Below are 23386 nucleotides of genomic sequence, written 5' to 3'. Positions count from 1 at the left end.
CAGCACATAGAGAGCTGCTGCCTCTTCCACCACTGCAAGGAAGGATCTGTCCTGTTACAACTGAGGCTTTGTGCACAACAAGGTGATGCTGGAAAGGGATTTAAAGGGAGGAAAATGAGCAAGATACCACCCTCCAAATCTTGGCCACTTTTCCTGACAACACAGTGAGAGCTGTGATGTCTCTTTCCTCTCGTGCAAATCCTGTAGGAGTGAGCGGCAGAGCGCACAGCACCTTGTACTAATCCCCAGCAAGAAGATTATTTGGGAAAAAAGCTTGATTTCAATGAGGCTTATTTTGGTGCAAATGGATTTTAAAAAGTGTTAGATCATTCCAATGAATGCCCCTGGAACTCCCTGCCCCTGGCTGGATTATTCAGGTAAGAAGGAGCCACACACACAATGCAGATGGTAAAAGTCATGGACTCTGATATAGCAAAGAAGGGAGAAGAAGAGCTGCCATGAAATGAGTTATTGATCAGATATTAGAAGGGCTCTGGGAAAGGAAGCAGGGGGTGATTTAGTGCATCATGGGGAGCAGGTAGGGGACAGGCTGATGGACAGGGGAGACCTCAGGCTATAATGCTGCTACATGTGTGGGTAGATTTTTATAGACAGATGTAGCAGAGTTGAAGTTATGGTTTAAGCTTGGTGAATTCTTGATAAGTTCTATGTGATTGACCAACTTCATCTGGCTGCTGCTGCTGCTGCACACTGCTGCTAGTGCCATCCATGTGCCCTGTACATAGGGACCCTAACCTACTGCTGGGGTAGAAGACACCATGTCACCAAGGATAGATTGGGGTAGGTAGATACAGATGTAAATATGATGAGATAGATAGAAGGTAGATAGATAGATAGATGATAGATAGATAGACAGACAGATAGATAGATAGATAGATAATAGATAGATAGATTGAAGATAGATAGATATCTTCTTCTATCTCCTATCTATCTATTGATCTTCTGGATCAACTTTGCAGGATAACAGGCGTAACAGGGTGGACCTATGTCTTTTTTTTAGCCTATGTTACTATCTATCTAATTTCTATATATTTGAATATTTACATATATTTATATAATATTTGTAAACATAACCAAACAAGAATTTACACTGTAAACAACACAATATATATATACAGAAATGCATCTATCTATCTATCTATCTATCTATCTATCTATCTATCTATCTATCTATCTATCGTCTATCCTTAAAGGGAATAATATCTTCCAGTATCTACTGGGTGACACAGTAAATGGCTGGGCAATTCCTCTAGGGTCAAGGAGAGGTTTTACCATTTCTTACAAGTGAATAAGCATTTCAGTGTGAAGAAATGTCCCCTTTTAGACCGACGTGCTCCGTCCCTCAGCTATAGGTCTGCGCTATGCCATAACGGTGTGATTGGCTGAATATGGAGACTGTCTGAGATCTGATTAATTGGCTGATATGATATCATAGCAGATGATGTACAGAGGAGTGGACTGAGGTGGAAAACCGAGTCACTAGTCAGTGCCATGTGCTGAACTTATTACAGGAGCCTGGTCTACATACATGGCTTCAAAAAAATTCCAATTGACCATCCTAGTGGGTCAAATCCCAATCAGGGTCATGATTCTTGATATTCAATAATAAAATGTTCTATAGGAAAATCTATCTATCTATCTATCTATCTATCTATCTATCTATCTATCTATCTATTTATCTCTACTTATCCATACCTATCTACATTATTTATATCTATCTGTCTGTCTATCTCTACATATCTATAGCTATCTACATTATCTATATCTATCTGTCTATCATCATATTTACTTATCTTCCTATCTATCCCTATATCCATGTATCTATAGATCGACACATATGGATACGTTCACACTGGCAGATTTGTTGCAGAAATTTCTGCAACTGTCTCGTTCATCTGAATGACATGCAGAAAGGCAAGGCATGGAACTGATTTTCATTTACAGAATTTTATTTTTTTTAAATCGTTGACCATATCCTATAACGTAAGGAAACATTACCATTACCTGGTGGAGCTTTTTTCAGATGCAGCAGAGCTGAATTGGTAATTTGCTTATTGTATCACAAAGCATTACCTGCAGGTTCTCTTTTTAAGTGACTGCAAGTAAAAATCTCAGTCTGTCCATGCTGAAAGAAAGCAGCCCTCAAGAATTCACTGACAAATTCAGCTCTGCTACGTCTGAGCATTCGTAATCTGCTGTGATTATTTATTTATCAGGAGGTTGTAAATTTGTCATGACACGAAACTGCAGACAGTTAGTTTATTAGAGAGCCATTTGTAGTTGTAAGTGGTTCATCTGTCCCTGCTGGCCTGACTTTTTTCCTGGGCAGCCTTCATGCTCTTAACCTTTATATTATTATTATTATGTAGTGGTGTAGCAGAGCAGACTGCGGGTCGTTCGATATATTCTAATTGTTGCTATGTGGATCCTCGCTGAAGTAAAGGCTCAGGATGATAACTCATGGTGTCCATGTTTCATCTAGAGAATGGCGATGGTCTGTGCAATGTCTTGGGTCGTATATTTGTGGATAAGTGCCTGTGTGCTGTTCCTCTGTCAGGGATCTCTCCATCAGCAGAGCTTTCAACAACACCATCTTCACCGGGCAGGTAAGGAGCCTTCACCGTTTTATCATTCTGTTTTATAGTATTGATTTCCCATTGGCCGCGGAATACCATTAAGTCAAGCTATTACTCTCTGTTATCAGCCACCTCAAACAGGGAGGGTCTGACTGTAGCGCCATTCATTCCATGGAAAGACCAGCAGGATGTCTGAAATAATCTTGCCCCCCCTCCCCCCCCATCGTCAATACGTTATGTCACCTGTATCTGAGACCCTCCAGGAACATTTACATACCAGTGTGTGACCAGTATGGCGACAACAATGTATGTAAGAGTGGTAAAAAGCATATGAAAGTGTCCAAATCTGATGTAGCAGAGCTGAGTTTTGATATTCGCCAAAAATCATTGCAAAATCTGCGTGTCTATATAGGACCGCTCTGTGTTAACGATGCACAAACTCAGCTCTGCTACATTACATGTAATTGTAAGACAACTGCAAGGGCTGTGCAGTGTAAGAAGCGTTGGTTGTGTTAGAATGACCATTATTTTTGCGCTTTTTGGATGCATTTTACGTTTCTGTAACTACCAGCCCAGTCAAATTTATAATGATGTTGGGTGTGATTGATACTATGTTGTCCTGGTGAATGTCAAGATGACAGTGAAATAAATATAAATCCTAATTGTGAGTTTGGTCACTAGACATACATATAATAGGTAGAAAACCCCAGTTTTATACTGGGAGTGCACAGCATAGGGGATTTTCAGCCTTGCCCAGGAAATATTGCAGGATATGCCAGTCTTCTCATTATAGATATGTGTTAAACATCAAGACCCGAGGGGTTTTGTGATGTAGAAGTCAATGGTAGAAGTGACAAATGACCATCTCTCATGCTACCTTTTTTGCTATAATGGGGCTTTCCTTTGAAAAGTTTGCATTGAATTTTCGCATTGCTTGAGTCCCTGATCGGGGCCCTTGATCAAACTTGTACTCTTTAGGGGTGAGTTCTAAAATGTTATATGTATTATGTTGCACATTAAACTTCTCATGATTTGTCATGTACCCGGTATGATAGGAAATCAGGAGGATGAGATTAGTGTTGTGGTCTTGATTCTTCACGATTTATTGAAAATTGGCTTGACATGCATTTGCTATTGATGAAATATGAATTTTCCCAGTACTTCCCACTAATGGGAAGACATATCTAAGGAACTGAACCTTCTCCCTATTCTTCACTATTTCTTGAAAAGAGTTTTGATGCATATTAGTGACCGCCAAGTCCTGCAGGAAAAAGTCAATTTTAGGCAAATAAGAAGATTTCCGTCATGGCTTCTGAGTGGATTTTGTATGTCCTCCCCCTGTTTGGCCATGAATATGAACTCTCTGGTATCCTCCTACTCACCAGAAACCACACACTTAATCTCGTACTTACCACCACTGATAATGTGATATATGGACTATGAAGTCCACCATCTATTTACTTCCTATCCACCAGAAATAACACACATAATCTCATACCTACCACCACCGATCCTGTGCAGTGTGGACTATGAAGTCCACCATCCATTTACCTCTTACCCACCAGAAACCACACACATAATCTCATAATTACCACTACTGACAATATGATGTAAGGACTATGAAGTCTATCATACATTTACCTCCTATCCACCAGAAATAACACACATAATATCATACCTACTTCCACCAATCCTGTGTAGTATGGACTATGAAGTCCACATTCCATTTACCTCTTACCCACCAGAAACCACACACATGATCTCAAAATGTTCACCATCAATCCTGAGCATTATGGACTATGAAGTCCACCATCCATTTACCTCCTACCCACCAGAAACCACACATATAACCTCATACCTACCATCACCGATCATTTGCAGTATAGACTATGAAGTCCACCATCCTTTTACCTCCTACCTACCAGAAACCACATACATATTCTCATACCTACCACCACTGATGCTTTGTGGTATGGACCGTGAAGTCCACCATCCATTTACCTCCTATTCACCAGAAACCAAACACGTAATTTCATACCCACCACTATCCATCCTGTGAGGTATGGATGGACGAGGAGGTCCACCATCCATTTCGCCGTTATTGATCTACACCAGTGGTCTCCAACCAAAGGCTCTCTAACTATAGGGAAGCTTAAAATCTGATTATGTCCTGACATCTTCCATCTATCAGGAAATACTGGGAGTTGTAGTTTCCCAACAGCGGTAGAGCAAAAAGTTGGAAACCACTGATTTACGGCAAGAAAATGTTTCATTAGCTGAGATGTGTAATAATAGATGACCTCAGTTGATAGACCACCTTCATCATTCCCAAGTATCTACTTGCCAGATTCAAGGTCCTTAGAATGTTGTCTTTAATTTCCAACCATATGGCCTCCTTTGGGATAACTTTGAGGTTGAGGAACCTTCCTATATAACTTCTCATTGGTCTGCTCTTATATGAGTCAACTCTGAGTTTCCGATAAACTGCGTTGTCAAGCATTGTGTATGTGTCTTCATGAGGGAAGGTCTCATCAACAGCATCGAAAACCCCAATAGCTATTGAAGTAAAGTGAACTTGACAACCAGAATCCATATACATATTGAATCTTTGGTCTTCTGCCAAGGAAGACCTTGTTTTCACAAGATGAAGACAGTAGGACTTATCTGCATTGAATATCCCCTGATCCTCAAATCTCATCCAAATGAATAAACCTTGTACAACCACCAGGAAACACAATTTCCCGTTTGTTAAAATCAACCCAAACAAGGATGGGGAAACACGCGGACGGGCATCTCAGCAACATTTACTTAAGCCTGAGGAATGGCCTCTTTTATGAAGCAAGAGCTGTAGAACGTCAAGTGCATACCAAGTACTAGGGAAATGTAAAAAAATGACATATCTTTCACTCAAGGCTGTGATATAGATAGAGTGAAGCTTTTACATTTACTTCATCACCTGGTTAGGAGCAGCATAGCTCCCCCTCCAGCGCGCCTCTTTTAGTCTCCTTCACTATACCCTATGTGAGCAAGATTGATGGGAAGCTGATCCTAGGCAGCCAATTTCAGTCTCTTAAGAAATAATCCAGAGCATTGACAGATGTGTGGAATTTGACAATTGTTTTGTATCATTCATGTGTTGCACACCTGGAGACCAAGGCAAAGAATCATATTTGGCAACCACTATAGATCCATCATTAGACTCCCCCCCCCCCCCCTACTCTTTCCTTCTGTACAGTACTATAAACATACAACATTTTCCCTTAAAATAGTTGTCCAGAATTAGAAAAACGTGGCTGCTTTTTCCTTCTTTAAAAAGAGCACCACATCTGCGTGTGAATTGTGTATGGATTTGTAGCTCAACTCCAAACAATTGGGGTAAATTCACATCTGGCAGATTGGTTATGAAATGTTGTGCTATTGTTCCCTTCATCTGGATGGGGCTTGCAGAAAACCGATGCTTGCTGCCAAAGCAACCACCTACAGAGGAATGGAAAAAATACCCTATGAGGGAAGAAAGGTCCACATGATTATCCAGAGGAAAGTGTGGCCACAAAGAGCATCTCGGAGGACCCAGAATGCCCATTGATTACAATAAGCACCTTGTAATGCTTCACATCGCCTGTGGTGGTGCTGCAGGGAAAATTAACGCTTGATGCTGGATTCTCAAATAGATTAGAGCAGGGACAATCTGTGATCAGTTTATTGTTTATGATGCCGTCCAACAAAAATGGCTTTAAAAGGGTTGTCCAAGATATTTTCTTTTTTATTTAAGCTGACAGGAGCCTACTCTTCCCATCCCCCTCCAATCCAGCAACGCCACTCCTTCTTCTTCTCTGGGCTGCAGCTGTGACATCCTGTACACCACTGCCGCCAATCACTGTCCTCAGCAGCCTCATGCTGTACACCGCTGGGGCCAATGATTCACGGCATTGGTTTATGGGATGTCACCACTGCAGCCAAAACAGTATGTTACAGCTGCAGCTTATGGAAGAGAATGGAGTGGCTGTGCTGGCTCGTAGAGGGTTGGGATGGTGAGAATAAGTTTTTAGCATTTTTTTAGGCTCGCATCAGTATGTTAAATAAGAGAAAATATCTTGGGCAACCTTTATAATGGTGCTATTACTGGGTAGATTGGTCAGTCAGAATTCTAGGAAAATTGGTTTTCAACTCTACTCACTGAAAGTCTTTGCAAATTAGCCATCATCCAACTTTTCCAGAAACAGAAAGGTAAAACGACTGAAATGGTCACCAACTTTTCATACAACTTTGCATAAATCAATAGTACCATTTATTCGCAACCATACAGGTTGGTACCTCTCTGTAATGTTCTCCATGATGGGGCTACTTTTGAGTAAGTAAGCGAAGGTTAGGAAGCAGATTCTCCTCTACTTTCTGTGTGCAGTGGATAGCAGCCGATCTCCTCCCACCATTTCTGGGAGAACTGTAAACAATCACCGTGCACAAAGGATAACTGCTGAAAAGGGCAGATACAAGTAGTGGCCAGAAATAGTGTTATTCCTCATGTCCACACACTGTACTATTCATCAATGCAGATTTGTTGAAAGGTTAGGTACGTTTTAATTGAACTTTTAACAACTAAAATTATTAGTGATGAGTGAATCGAAGTATCCAAAGTGGACTTCGGTCCGAATTTCAGGGAAAATTTGATTTGCAGAAAAGCCGAATTTCCTCATGCTTCGTGGTAACAAATCAATTTTCCCTGAAATGGAATAAAATTAAAAAAAAATCATACCTCATCCATTTGAGTTTCAAGAGACCACCGCGGCCATATTGATTGAAGATCCTGCGAGAAATCTCACGTGCGGTGACGTATGAGGTCACCACGCCGGCTAGCGTGATGATGTAATCATGTGCAGCATGAGATTTTGCTCTGGATCTTCAATCAAGGTGGCCTCTTCGCGCTCAAATGGATAAGGTGAGTTTTTTTTCCCCCCACCGATTAAGCCCTGAAAACCCTAATATTTTCTATCTCAGATGCCGCAATCAGCAATGAATGCGGCATCTGAAGGGGGCGGTGCAATCACCATTCTCCATCATTGCACACCCTACTCACAAAGAAATGCGCTGTGTGACGAAGTAATTAGTCACAAAGCTAATATCTTTGTGAAATTTGGCGAAGCAGCCAAATCAAAGTTTTCTAGACTTTGCTCATGTCTAAAAATTATATATCTACATATATATATATATAGAAATGGAAGTTCAAGGCAGCACTCCTCAGTATTGGATGTTGGGGTGCCAGCAGTGAAAACACCTTACCAAGGTGTATAATGTAGATGAAGAAAGACACCGCAGCACATCCGTTTAGTGAAAAAAGTGGGACCCTTTATTCACCCATGCGACGTTTCGGTCCGCTTGCTGGGACCATTTTCAAGCAATTGCTTGAAAATGGTCCCAGCAAGCGGACCGAAACGTCGCATGGGTGAATAAAGGGTCCCACTTTTTTCACTAAACGGATGTGCCGCGGTGTCTTTCTTCATATATATATATATATATATATATATATATATATATACTGTATATATTATTTTTTATTTTTGTATATTTTTTCATGATTTTTTTTGAGTTTAGGAGAACATGGTTTATAACTATATATATATATATATATAGTATTATGTAATACATGGTATATATATTATATAAAAGTACAGAATAGTAAAATCTGTATTGTAATGCATTTGACTGGAGGACTAATTGTTATAATTGATTTAATTGAAAACCATGTAATGCTTTATTTCCCCTGTGGGGGTGCTGCAGGGAAACTGAACACTTGCCGCTGAATTCTTTTTCAGAATACAAATGATCACTGTAATAGGATTTCAGTTTATTGGGGGGGTACCCTTCTAGCAAAAAGGGATTGTTGAAGGCAGACATCTCCTTTTGTGACAGTATCATGCAGAATGGAAGGTCATCCATGACTCTAGGAAAGCTGGGTCATGCTCCATGTGAGCAGCAATCGTGGAGATATTTACTGTCATTCACTTTCCCAAAACAACCAGAATCTATGGACCCTATTTTGAGTAACTTGCGCCTTTAAAAGGGTTGTCCCACAGTATTAAAACATGGCTGTTTTATTTAAAAAAAATAATGTCAGTCCTTTCCATATATTGTGCCGAGTATTGCAGCTCAGCTCCATTGTGGTGAATTGGGCAGTTGGATATCATTTGTCATTTGCAAGTTCTTTGGACCGAGCCGTTACTTCCGTTTAGATCACACCATCCAATAATAATAAGAGCTGGAAAATACACTGAGTAAATAGCAGTTGTCACCCGCGGGTTGTGTATCTCTCATTGTCTGCAGATGACAAAATGATCATATTTAAAGGAATTATGCGGCAATAGGTAAGACGCTCCATCTACCGGTGACATAATGAACAATTAGAGCCCTATTATGGGAATAGCGTGCGATTAACTAATTTGCGATTTCATACTTCTGCATTTTGCAGAGCTGGTATGGTGAGATGCCACTTCTGTATGCTCAAGCCAATGATACATCATATGCTGTGTACTGTAGCAGCACAGAACGTTCCTAAGCCTGGTGTTACTGTGTGGTTACTGATATTATTAAAATATCTACATAGAATTTTTGGAGGCTAAAGGGGTTATTCGGAGGTAGGATAATGTTTTTTAGATAGGGAGCAGAATAGGTTATATAAAAAAGAAGCATTACTCACCTCACTGGTCCCCTGGCACTGCCGGTCTAGATCCCTGGTGCAGGCCACGTCAGCCAGTGATTGGCAGAGCAGGCATCTCCTGCTTCTTCCTGTGTGTGGAGCTGGGACCAGGAAACTGACCCCAGGGGGACCTGATAAGTGTCAGCAGAGGGATCGGTGAGGTGATTATGGTTTAATTTTTTTTTTTTTAACAATTCTACCCCTTACCTTTCGTGTAAGTCCTGCTCAAATAGCAAAGAGAATGGGATCAACCAAGACTGGCCTCGCAGCCTCATGATTTGCCCCATGACATGTACTTGCCCCATAGATTCTAAAACTACTTTATTAGATGCATTTGGATTTTCATTATGGAGGTCTGAAAGATTTGATTCCTTTAAAGGGGTGGTCCAGGCTACAGATATTAAGGCTCTGGCACCCCCTTCGATCTGCTGTTTTGGGCTTCCACTGTCCCAGAAACTATAGAGTGGAGGGGGCTGGAAGCAGACAGCTCCGTACTCTGTGTAGTGGTCATGCTGGGGTACTGCAGCTCAGTTCCCTGTCAAGTGAATGGGATCAACCCCGACTGGCCCCTTTTTTCTCAGAAGACCCCATAGCAGCCTCATGGTCTTCCCCATGGCATGTATTTCCATGAATTCTAAAACCACCATATTCATTAGGGGGGTCTGAAAGGTTTTATTTTGAAGGGGTTTTCCAGGCTACAGATATTGAGGGAATATCCTCAGGATAGGACATCAATATCAGATTGGTGGGGGTCCGGCAGATGTTACAGGCTGCCACTGTCCCAGAGGCTATAGAGTGCAGGGGGCTGGAAGCAGACAGCTCCGTACTCCGTGTAGTGGCCATGCTGGGGTACTGCAGTTCAGCTTCCAGTCAAGTGAATGGGAGCTAAGCTGCAGCACGCCAGCTTTCAGTGCCGTGGCTCCCCATATCAGCTGATTGTGGGGGTGCCGGGTATCGGACCCCCACCAATACAATATAGATGACCTATCCTGAGGACATTTCGTCAATAGCCCGACAACCCCTTTAAGTGGCTTAAGAAATGTCAGACGTCTTCTACACTAGACCTCTGCTTGCTTGATCTGTAGGGAAACCCTGAGAATAAATGTGATATAATAGCTGACGCCAAGTTGTCCAAATTCTCTTTTATTAAGCTAAATAAGATCAAGCGCCTGTGATAAGACTCCTCCGTGCTCGACAGAAAACCTACAGAACCCTGTAATTACTCCACTTCTTTTCGCTGAGGAACATCTGAATTTGTAGTCTCCGAGGACTTCTACATTATTCATCCAGAAGTCCCCTGTGCCCGAGTTTTCCTCCATCAGCGTGGATTGTTAGTTTGAATCACGTCTTCTCCATTACACCTCGGGCATTATATGTCGATGGACTTCACATTGTAGTGACAAAGACCTTGCTACTACGCAGGACCCCATGCATGTAAACAGCTGCAGCTTCTCGGCCTCTGCTATGCAGGACATCGGGCAGGTGTAGCACTAGCAGCAATACTAACACCGGAAAATTCAATGGGACAAAAGACCTGATGAAGATGTACAGATGTAGCAGAGCTGAATGTCCTTCCTGGGAATATGTTGTTTGTCCATTGAGATAAGATATTGCAGTGCAATCATAGCTAAGTAAAATGACACTGTGATATTGTGATGAGTTATGCTCAATGGCAAACTCGGCTCTGCTGTGTCTGTGAGATGCTAAATATCCATAAGGGCTTACTTTTATGATTACAGATGGTTTAATGTTTTGCAGTATTCTTTACAAAATGATTTTCAAAGTTAATCTCAAGCTTCACTTTACTTTTGCAAAAATGTAGCAGAGCTAAATGTGGTTTTAGGCTTTGTGGCATTAGTTGCCCCTTCTAATAAGATTTCACTTAGGTCATCCAGCAGTCCTATGTAAAATTATTATATGCGTAGTGCTGCTGTCTTCTCATGATGCATCGTACACCTCTAAGGGGCCCTTGATTGCAGTCGGTTCTCTGCGACCCCTGTTCATAATCCTGTGCAGAATGCGAGTAATCATTTGCAGTACATTTTCGATTTTCTAGGGTTAAAGAGTAATCCCTCATAGAATTGCTTCCTTAGGCTACATGCACACGACCGTTATGTGTTTTGCAGTCCGCAAATTGCGGAACGGCACGGACAGCCATTAATCTAACTGCAAAACGGACAAGAATAGGACAGGTTGTATTTTTTTTGCGGACCACGGAACGGAGCAACGGATGCGGAAAGCACACGGAGTGCTGTCCGCATCTTTTGCGGCCCCATGGAAGTGAATGAGTCCGCACCCGAGCCGCAAAAACTGTGACTCGGATGCGGACCAAAACAACGGTGGTGTGCATTAGGCCTTAGGCTGCTTTCACACTTGCGGCAGAGTGATCCGGCAAAACGTATGCCGACTGATGGCATTTGTAAGACTGATCAGGATCCTGATCAGTCTTAGGCCTCTTTCACACTACCGTTTATTTTTTTGCATTCCGTATACGGTCCGTATACGGAACCATTCATTTCAATGGTTCCGCAAAAAAAACGGAATGTACTCTGTATGTATTCCGTTTCCGTGTTTCCGTATCTCCGTTCCGTGCAAAGATAGAACATGTCCTATATTTGGCCGCAAATCATGTTCCGTGGCTCCATTAAAGGCCTCATGCACACAACAGTATTTTTTGACGGTCCGCAAAACGGGGTTCCGTTGTTCCGTGATCCGTGTCCGTTTTTTTCCCCGTGTGTCTTCCTTGATTTTTGGAGGATCACCAGACAAGAAAAGTGAAAAAAAAATCTAAGTCAAGTTTGCCTTGAAAATGATAGGAAAGAAACGGACATGGATCACGGACGTGGATGACAATCTTGTGTGCCTCCGTGTTTTTTCACGGACCCATTGACTTGAATGGGTCCGCAAACCGTTGTCCATCTAAAAAATAGGACAGGTCATATTTTTTTTATGGACTGGAAACACGGATCACGGACGCGGATGACAAACGGTGCATTTTCCGAGTTTTCAACGGACCCACTGAAAGTCAATCGGTCCGCAGAAAATCACGGAAAACGGAACAACGGACACGGAACCCAACAAAGATTGTGTGCATGAGGCCAAAGTCAATGGGTCCGCAAAAAAAACGGAATGCATACGGAAATGCATCCGTTAGTCTTCCGTATCCATTCCGTTTTTTGCGGAACATTCTATTGAAAATGTTATGCCCAGCCCAATTTGTTCTATGTAATTACTGTATACTGTATATGCCATACGGAAAAAACGGAATGGAAAAACGGAACCGAAATGGAAACACAACGGAAACAAAAAAACGGAACAACGGATCAGTGGAAAACGGACCGCAAAACACTGAAATAGCCATACGGTAGTGTGAAAGAGGCCTTAAAAATGCCTGATCAGTCAGAAAAATGCATTGAAATGCCGGATCCGTCTTTCCGGTGTCATCCGCCAAAATGGATCCAGCATTTATTTTTTTCACCTTTTTTTCGGTCTGCGCATGCGCAGAACGGAAGGACGGATCCGGCATTCCGGTATTTTGAATGCCGGATACGACACTAATACATTCCTATGCATTCAGGCAAGTCTTCAGTTTTTTGGGCCGGAGATAAAACCGTAGCATGCTGCGGTTTTATCTTTTGCCTGATCAGTCAAAATGACTGAACTGAAGACATCCTGATGCATCCTGAACGGTTGTCTCTCCATTCAGAATGCATTAGGATAAAACTGATCAGTTCTTTTCCGGTATAGAGCACTAAAAACGCGAGTGTGAAAGTACCCATAATCCATTCAGGATGCATCAGGATGTCTTCAGTTCAGTCGTTTTGACTGATCAGGCAAAAGAGAAAACCGCAGCATGCTACGGTTTTATCTCCGGCGAAAAAAACTGAAGACTTGCCTGAATGCCGGATCCCCATAGGAATGTATTAGTGCCGGATCCGTCCTTCCGGTCTGCACATGCGCAGACTAAAGAAAAGGTGAAAAAAATAAATGCCGGATCCGTTTTGCCGGATGACACCGGAAAGACGGATCCGGCATTTCAATGCATTTTTTAGACTGATCAGGCATTTTTAAGACTGATAAGGATCCTGATCAGTCTTACTAATGCCATCAGTTAGCATACATTTTGCCTGATCCGGCAGGCAGTTCCGGCGACGGAACTGCTTGCTGGATCTCTCTGCCGCAAGTGTGAAAGAAACATAGAAACATAGAATGTGTCGGCAGATAAGAACCATTTGGCCCATCTAGTCTGCCCAATATACTGAATACTATGGATAGCCCCCGGCCCTATCTTATATGAAGGATGGCCTTATGCCTATCCCATGCATGCTTAAACCCCTTCACTGTATTTGCAGCTACCACTTCTGCAGGAAGGCTATTCCAGGCATCCACTACTCTCTCAGTAAAGTAATACTTCCTTATATTACTTTTAAACCTTTGCCCCTCTAATTTAAAACTATGTCCTCTTGTGGTAGTTTTTCTTCTTTTAAATATTCTCTCTTCCTTTACCGAGTTGATTCCCTTTATGTATTTAAAAGTTTCTATCATATCCCCTCTGTCTCTTCTTTCTTCCAAGCTTCTTTCTTTCCAAGGGAAAGTACCCTTACCCTGAATTATCTGCATCATGGATGTGGTGGTGAAGTCGTTATTTTTGCCCCTGAATGTGACCTAAGGAGCATGAACATAATGTGTGCAGACTTTCTAATCTTTAAAGGGGTTGTTCACTTTGGAGGTCCTTTCAGGAAGAACCCCACCACCACCACTACCCACTCCACCAGACCTGCAGAAGGAATCATACAGGCTCCTTCGGTCCACATCCACTGAGCTCCAATCCCTGCTGGTAAACTTTTTATTTGGGGGATCATGTGGCCACTGCAGCCAGTGACTACCCCATACATCACATCATTTGGTCACGTGACAGATGGCTGCAGCCCCTAGTCATTGGCTGCAGCCCCTACTTGACCCGTATTCAATTGGGATATTGAGACACGGAGACTGGAAGCAGGGGACAGACGGAGCCAGAACCCAGCAATGGCGAGAAAGTAAGTATGCTTCCCTCCAGGATATGGGAAGTAGGTTCTGGCAGAAAGGACCCTGAAGGTGATCAACACCTTTAAAGGGGCTTTCCAAGATTTTCATTTGCCCCCTGTGACTCCTGGGCCTCTACAAAGGTGTTTTCTTCTGCAGACCCTGCAATGCATGTACGACCGGTTGACTGCAGTACCAAGCACAGTTTAATTCGCATGTGTTTCTGACGCCTTCAGTAGATACGACTGGTAGGAGTCCCAACGGTTAGGCCTCCACCAGTCATGGCTAGAAGAGTCTGGACCATCCCTCCAAGACTGATATGATATGTGGGAGACTGGGACTGTAGTTGAAAAGGGTGACGCTATAGGACAACCCTGTCCATGGGTCTTTTAAGAAACAACGTATGTCATAGAGATCAGGTCCTTTGCTGTATAAACTAATAGAGCTCCTACACCTTCAATAGTTGCCATCAAACGTTCATTTCTCGGAGAGCTATCACTTATACACATGCATGCTCAGTCCGGAAGAGCATGTACTTCTTCTTGGTAGTAAGACATAAAAGACACCTGTGGCAGTATATTTTTTATTTACCGCTGACATATTCAGCAGCACTTTATAGTCCCTTGTAAACACAGGGAGAACATACCAACTCCATGCAGATGTTGACCTTGGCCAGATTTGAACCAAGGACCACAACTCTGCAAGGAACAAACACTAACCACTGAACCACCATTTCCTTTGAGAACAAAGTACCGGACATGTTGAAAGTCAGATCATGTCCAAGCCTCCAGCCACCAACGCCCCTTCCACCGAACAAACCCAGGCACATTGGATGGTCAGCAGGTCCTGCCGATATCGGTGGGTTCACCCAGTCTAGTGTGTGTGGCCCCTTCTATAGACTCCCAAGCATCCTGAAAATTAAATTTGATTGTCTTGGTTGCAATTGTGTGGACATTGGCAGAGCCACCTCTTACCTGTGGCACTAGACGAGTATCGTCCTCCTCTCGATGATAAACAGTTACTCATAAAGTCTCACTATAGGGTTTCACTTCCGACTCGCACAAGTCATGTGCTTTCTATGAAGTGTCTTGGATGTTCATTCTATTAACATTATCTATTTTTACCGCAGTGTGAAAAAAATAAATCCATGAATGGAAGGAATCCTATCTCGTTACCAGATAAGACAGATGTTATTGTGACCTTAGATATCGTATTGATTTAGGATGTCGCACATTTTTGACTGTCTCGCGGGCTGTCCTCTCAAGGTGTCCACTTTCTCTGTGATTTGTCTATGGCTCCTGGTACTGCTGGAGTGATACATTGTGAATCTTTCATTACCGATGACACAGAATATGGCAAAAACACCCGACGTTACAAAGTAATATATTATTAATTACCTTCAATTCCGGATCCTGCTTTGGTGACGTCTTAGCGATTTTTCGATTTTCTTGGGCATAGCGTCAAAAGTGTGCACTGCACAGAGCTACCAAAAGTCAGGCGCCGTGAGGCTTCATGCACACAGTACGGATTACGCATGGATTTTCCCACGTCGTTATACAGTACCAGAGATTTTCAAAATCACATGTAAATGGCACAGATTTCAACCTTTACAATGCAGAGAGTGAGATTTCGGGCTAATCTGCATCAAAATGAGCAACAAGTAAAGGCTCATGCACTCGATCGTATGTATTTTGCGGTCTGCAAAACACGGATCCGCAAAAAAAAAAAACGAATGACGTCCGTGTTGCATCTGTTCCCTTTTGGGTACCCATTGTAACAATGCCTGTCCTTGTCCGCAAAACGGACAAGAATAGGACATGTTCTATTTTTTTCTACATATTCTATCATTTCCTTGTTTATCCAGCCCAATTGAAATGAACGGTTCAGAATACGGACCTGTAAAAAAATGGAACGGAAATGGAAGAAAATATGGTTGTGTGCATGAGCCCTAACACATGAAGATTGCAAGGAATGCAGTGAAATCTGTTTGAAAATCCATGTGGAAAATGCGCACTGGTTACAGCACTGGTTTTTCCCTTGTTCTGTGCAGCAGCTGAGCAGGGTATAGCAGCACGTCCCTGTTCACATGAATGGTGCTGCGCTGCAGTGTAGGGGGCTTCTCTGCCGCTGTGCAGAGAATACAGCAAAGGGCTGCAGTACTAAAGACCTTTAAAAAAGTAAAATATTGATCACCTATCTTTAGGTTGGTGGGGTTCCTCCTTTCAGCACCCCACTGATTAGCTTTTTGAAGTGGCTGTAACGCTCCAGTGAGTGCTGTAGGCCAGTAACGCCATGCTCATGGGTCATGTGGCCTAGGAGCAGCTCAGTCCCATTCAAGTGAATTTTTCCTGGGCTGCAATACCAAGCACAGCCACTATATCATGTAGGGCGCTGTGCCTGGTATGCTCACAGGACCACCACAGCTGATTGGTGGTCAGACCCCCACCGATCATATATTGGTGACCTGTTTTAAGGATTAAGTCATCAATATTGCACTTCTGGAAAACCCCTTTAATTTTCAGGATTGATGAGGGTTTCAGAACCCCCACCAATTGCAAAGAGATAACATATCCTAGCGGCTAGTGATCTGCCGTCACTGTATAAGATGGGAATATCCTTTTAGAAAAATAAATATTCAGGCGCGATTTGGGTAAATGGGTAAGAGGTAATGCTGCTTAGTAAGAGGTACTGGAGTAGAGAGAAGTCCGCAGAGCTTGAAACAGCCTGCCCGCCCCTTTAATTGTTCACTATAACTAAGGCTACTTTCACATTAGACACAGGACGGATACGTCTTGCTCCGCACTACATCGCGGACAGAAAAACGCTGTTCGCGATGCGGACGCAACCAAACGGAACGGAATGCATTTTGTTGCACTCTGTTTCGTTCAGTTCAGTTTTGTCCCCATTGACAAAGCGTTTTTTTTTCCGCTATTGAGATCCTATGACGGATCTCAATAGCGGATTTGAAAACGCTAATGTGAAAGTAGCCTAAGGCCTCCCCCGTGTGTCCCCCGTGGCCGTATTGCAGCCCGCATATGGTGGGTCCGCAATACATGGGACACCGGCCGTGTGCAATCCACATCACGGATGCGGACCTGTTCACTTGAATGGGTCCGCAAAATCCGCAGATGCGGTGCGGAACGGAAGCACTACGGAGTGCTTTTGTGGGATTCCGTTCTGCAAAAATATAGAACTTGTCCTATCTTTTTGCGGAACGGACGGATCTCGGACCCCATTCATTATAAGAAAAAAATTAGAGGGGCTCACCCCCTTGTTGCAATAGATATGGTGCTCTTCTCAAGTTGACTCACCCTGTCAATGTATTGGATATATACAGGCACTCTGCATCTGAAACCATCCAGAGAATACATTTCCTTAAATCATCATTTAATATTATTGTACATCCTCATTAAAATACACATCTGCACATAAAAATGTAAAATAACAAAAATAAAAAAAACTATAAAATATATTAAAAACATACAGTGACAATACCGAGAGAAGTGTACAGTATGTAGGATAGATCTACTGATACCGTGGTGTTAGATAATATCATCCATATAGTTCTCAAAATACTGTCACTCTCTAGGTACCATAATAGTGTAATGGTTCTTTAAATGTGATTATATTAATAAGGCAGCTTGTTACTCCCACACAATTCAATATAGAAATACTGTTTCTTTCAAATAAAAATGGAATATTTATATATGTTAATACATAATTGGTTACATCCACAGAAACTTTGTCTCCTTGTAGGGATAATTATCACCTTCAAAGTGGGTTTGATCTTAGTATGTGAGTCTGTTAGTTATTTTGCCACATTGAATGACTATTGTTGCTATCGATGTCACTTGATTAATATTATTCAATAGTAATAGTGGAGGTACTTTACAGCATTAAACAGTGCTAACTGTCAGTTAATTGCAACCGCCGACCGTGGCGTTCCATGTGTCGGTCAATGCCTTGGTCTGTGTTACCTCCTTCCAACAGCCTCCTCGGCTCGTGTTACCTCCACTCCCCGCAGCGTTCTCCACGGTCTCCGGAGACCGTACCTGGCATCCCACGTGACTGGTTCGGTTGGTGCTTAGCCATCCCATGTGCTTCAATGCACAAGTTCCAGGCTTCTCAAACCTGTGGTGTGTTAGGGGATTGTGGGAGGATGTTTGAGTTGTCCTTGAGGCGTAGCCACTAAAGAAGGAGTAAGCTAATACTCCGAAATGTGTCTGGTCCTGAAAGATATACCTGCAAGCTTTAAGACCCACTACTAATATCTATGGATATCTGTAAAATATTGCTTCATATTTGAGTAAGTGAGGAGTCTCAAGGACGACCCAACCCTCCTCCTACAATCCCCTAACACACCACAGGTCTGAGAAGCCTGGAACCAGCGCATTGGAGCACGTGGGACGCTAAGCACCAACCTACCCAGTCACGTGGGACGCCAGGTACCGTTATTTTTATTTTCGTTATTTTTCATTTTTGTGTGCAGATGTGTATTTTAATGAGGATGTACAATAATATTAAATGGTGATTTAAGGAAATGTCCTGTCCTAAACGTAGTTTTTGGTGATTTTATTTTTAATTTTCCCATTTAATTTTTGTTTTTAAATTTCCATTCCTATCTATATTTACCCCAAATCCAAAAATCCTACAGTTTTCACTCTGGCCAAGACTAATAATAGAAATAAAAATAAATGTCTCTCAATGTGTTATAGGGTACTTATCGGCGCTGCAAGTCCACCGCGTGACGTGGGTCAAGTTCACATAAAGTTCAAGCGAAAGTAAATGGTGGTCGCGCTGCCCAATACACAGGAGTCCGTCCAACCAGAGATATATCGAGTTATCAAGCTTCTCACAATGCAGCCACACAATGAATCCAGGGGTCGATACACCAATTGGCATCCAAAAACCGCTGTAATGAAATTGTGGCGCACAATAGCGAAGTTCCGACAGAATTGGTTTCCCAAAAGTATTTATTATACTTACAAAATCGTATATGTTAAAAGGCATAAAACATATAATAGTTCCTCGTGTAGCACCCGACCTAGGTTTCGCCAGTCTCTGGTTGGACGGACTCCTGTGTATTGGGCAGCGCGACCACCACTTACTTTCGCCAAGACTAATAATAGACTGACACTTCCTGCTCTGTAGAGATTACAGTGAACACCAACCCCCCTCTATAAATAACATGGGATCATATCAATATGGTCACAGCTTACAGTAACTATTCCCCCTCCCTGCAAATTGACCTCCATACAGGTCACGGAGCATGTCCACAACATCCCTCCATAGAAGTCAGTGAACATCTCATGTTTATCGCGTCTAATGGTCCATGCAGATGCTGTAAAGTATGTCTCTAACAGCTCAGGCAAGAAGGCTGCCTCCATAATCACGTACAGAAAAATAAAAGGGAACAGGTATCAGTGTCTGGTTTTAATGAGTAAAAAAGAGCTACATTTCCTTTAAACTGTTGATCTTCTGGGTTTTAGGAGTATCATTGCATACAGAATATTATATACAAATCTAGTCCGTTCCGTCAATATCCCATGATTTCCTATTCCTTTCCTCCTATTCCTAATATATTCCAGAGATCTCACTTACACCGAGCGCCATCATCACTCCTACTAATCATTCTAGTGGCATCACTATCATCTGTGCCACATCCCCGTTCCCCAGTCGAACCACCTAACTTTAGTCAGTTTCAGCTTTGTAACATGTGTAAGACACATCTGCTCTTATCTCAGGGATTGACAAGAAAATCCTTACTCTCATCATCCTACAGCCTGATTGGTGGGACTATCTACTATTGGGTTTCTCCTTCATAGACCATCAAAGCTCCAGTCTGTTCCGTAACACTGTAACAAGAGTGATTCATCTAACTGATGGTTCCTCTTCCTCCGACTCACTCCGACAGTCACGGATGTCTTCTAAAAATATATTACATACAGGGGGATAGAAGAACATCTCTGGAACCTACACCAGACAATTTCTTGACTTTGACATAGTAAAACCAACCTATGGTACTGTATTTCGCTCAGCTCAGGACTACTCACCCCGTTAAGTAAAACTAAGAGTTACCCTTGGTTGCCATTGGACAACTTCATGAATTACAAAATCTCTGAAAGCACTTCAAAGGTCTGTATCCATACTTTCTTTTCATGAACAGTTTGGACTTACACATGTCCATACGTACATGTGTGTTCTTGCCAACGTGGATACACTATTTTTCCATATTTTGAGACAGCATACCATATGTCTGGTATCTAGCCTTTGCAGTTGCCACTTGCAGAATCATGGTTGCAATTTAGCCCTGATAAGAATAGATAGGTGTAGAGATAGGGGCCTACCAGATATAAGCAAGGCTCACCATCTACCATGAAGACAAAGTAACATTGCCCAACTTAGTAGGCAATTATCGGGAAGAGAACATTCCTTCTTGATAATTGCCCGTTCATCAGTGGAAGTGAAGAGCTACATTTACATGCAGCTATCACCCGTCCCCATATAGATTCATGGTTTCTGGTCAACAGATCCCTGTTTACACAGCACATTCTGCTGCCTGGAAACAGCACATTCTGCTGCATGGAGGATCATTTCACATTATGGTCGATCATTTTGCTTGTTCATTGGGTGATCGACAACACATTTACACGAGTCTATTATCAGGAGCAACCAATCATGCTAACATTTATTTCTGATAATCGGCCTGACAATTGGGCCATGTAAATTGACCTTTACTGGGCAACTGGTAGGACTAGTGGATATTGTATGGTAAGACATATTATAGGCCATGACCACCAGTTGAAGACAATCTTTATCGTATCGGCTAAAGATAGTAGCATGAATCAGCAGAGCTATGTGAAGTTGATCTGCTGGGCTGAGTTCATGCAAATAGGGATGTTGCATGTAGGGGCTCCTCACTGACATCTAAAGATTAATGTATGCAGCATCTCAAAGGATTTACGGTATTATACTTCTTAACACTGAATCTATGGGAAATCACAGTTTTCAGTGTATTTGACCTACTGTAGCTTCATTTTCTACTATTGTAATTAATATTAGTGTTGAGTGATGTTTAAAAAAATTCGATTCGGCCGCTTTGCTGAATTTTACAAAGAAATTTGCTTCTTTGTAAGTAGCGGCCGTAATGATGAGGAACGGCGCCCTCCCCATCATTGAATCCCGCAGATATTGCGTTCATCACTGATCGTGGCATCTGAGAATAATAGTGAGGGCTTTCACAATCTGGTTAAAAAAATAAATAAAATAATACTCACCTCATTTATTTGAGCGTGAAGAGGCCGCCGCGGCCATTTTGATTGGAGACACCGCGTGAAATCTTGTGCAGTGCATGATGACGTCATACATCACCACGCACAAGATTTTGCACGGGATCTTCAACCAAAATGGCCACGGCAGCTTATTTACACTCAAATGGATGAGGTGAGTATATTTTTTAAACACCATTTCAGGGGAAATTGATTCGCTACCACGAAATACAAGGAAATTCAGCTTTGCGGCGAATCAGATTTTTCCTGAAATTCGTATTATTATACTTATTATAGTATTCTTATACTTCGATTCTCTCAACCCTAGTCAATATGTAAAAAAAAAGTTGAAAAATGTGGGCATGCCTCCTGACGGAATGGGCATGCCTCTCCATAGCAAGTACATTAAAACTCTTTATAACATGTTAAAAAGGTAAAATTGTTGTACCCAAATGTAAAGAAAATATTATTTTTGGTTTGCATTCAACTCGTCAAACAAGTCTTCTTAAAATGAATCAATATAGTGTCAGGACTGGCTTTTAGTTGGGTGGTGCCCCCTCATGGAGTACTGCAATGTGGTACCATATTGTGATTAATTATACATTGGCTAAAAAGCAATAATACCACCACCATAGGATACAAAATAACATGTTGTATGGTTTCTAGGTAGCGGTGCCTAAGTGAGTACCGCCACACAGTGCTCATGTAAGACCAGGAAGGTGAACACAATGCCTAAATAATACTGCCACCCAATTGCCATGTTGATTCATGGTGGCAGCACGGATGGGCTATACATGGCATTCCAACAGGTCAACCCAGTATAGAGGGCAATAAAAGATAAAAAGGGTAAATATTGTCTAAAATATCATACAAATATGTATACTTTATATATTCTGTAATACGCTGTCACAGAAGCACAAAAAAAACCCCCCAAAAAAATACGTTTACAACATTGGAAGAAAACTTGTAAAACCACAAGAATCCCTGACGGCCTCCAGATATCTTTTCTCTTTTCATGTCATGCAAATAACCCCTCTGCTCCTCTGCGCTTGCCTTCTTTTAAAAAAAAATATATAACTTTCTCTATAATTAATATTATTTCATGGCTTAATTATATGTTCTATTCATTATATATAATTACATGGTGCTGCCTTCCCCCGAGGAGTTGTAAAATGCACCCAGCTTGTTTGTAGCCTCATATTCACTGGGGGACGAGACAAAAAAAAAAAATGAGACTTGTAAGATGTGTTCTCTGATTAGTACGGGAACAAAGGTGGATCGGCGCTGCAAGATGGAATTTTAAATAATGGATAAAACATGAAAAAAAAAAAAAGAGATTTCATACCGGAAAAATATTGTTAGTAAAGTCATAAACCGTAGTGAGATTTTGAAGTCACATGCTGATGATGAATTTTTTAGAAATCAAGGCTAATTTTAGTATTGTAAAATCTCCATCTGCAACCCACCAATATGTAGCCTTGATTTCTAAAAAATAGATTTTTTTTTTACCAAAATGGTAGAATTACCAAAATTTCAAAAATTTTATTTGAAACCTTTTTAGATTTAAAAATAGCAATTATGATTCACATACTTTTTACTTTCTGTGACCGTGGTTGGGGATCCTTTCTGTGACCGGGGTTTCTGTGACCGGGGTTTAGATCTTTCTCCACCTTCCACTTTCTGTTATATTATTAACTTGGATGAAGCAAGATGTTGGAGATATGATGGCTGTATTTCATCAGAAATACGGAAAAGATCCGGTTACTAGGATGGGCCCCTTTACATTGGCCATCTATGAGTTACTC

At 41.9% G+C, this 23386-nt stretch overlaps 1 protein-coding gene across 1 annotated transcript in view; it reads left to right on the top strand.

Annotated features, from left to right (window-relative positions):
* Nucleotides 1-233: 233 nt before the first annotated feature.
* Nucleotides 234-23386, top strand: part of TAFA1 (TAFA chemokine like family member 1) — a 359874-nt gene continuing 336721 nt past the window's right edge. The window contains exons 1-2 of the mRNA XM_040406598.1: nucleotides 234-377; nucleotides 2504-2627. Coding sequence (XP_040262532.1) covers nucleotides 339-377; nucleotides 2504-2627 — 163 coding nt within the window. The 5' untranslated portion in view covers nucleotides 234-338. The remainder of the gene's footprint in view (nucleotides 378-2503; nucleotides 2628-23386) is intronic.

This window comes from Bufo bufo, chromosome 9 (genome assembly GCF_905171765.1).
Source record: "Bufo bufo chromosome 9, aBufBuf1.1, whole genome shotgun sequence".
Classification (NCBI taxonomy): Eukaryota; Metazoa; Chordata; class Amphibia; order Anura; family Bufonidae; genus Bufo; species Bufo bufo.
The sequence above is the reverse complement of the archived record's forward strand: the minus strand, read 5'-3'. Positions and strand labels throughout refer to the sequence as shown.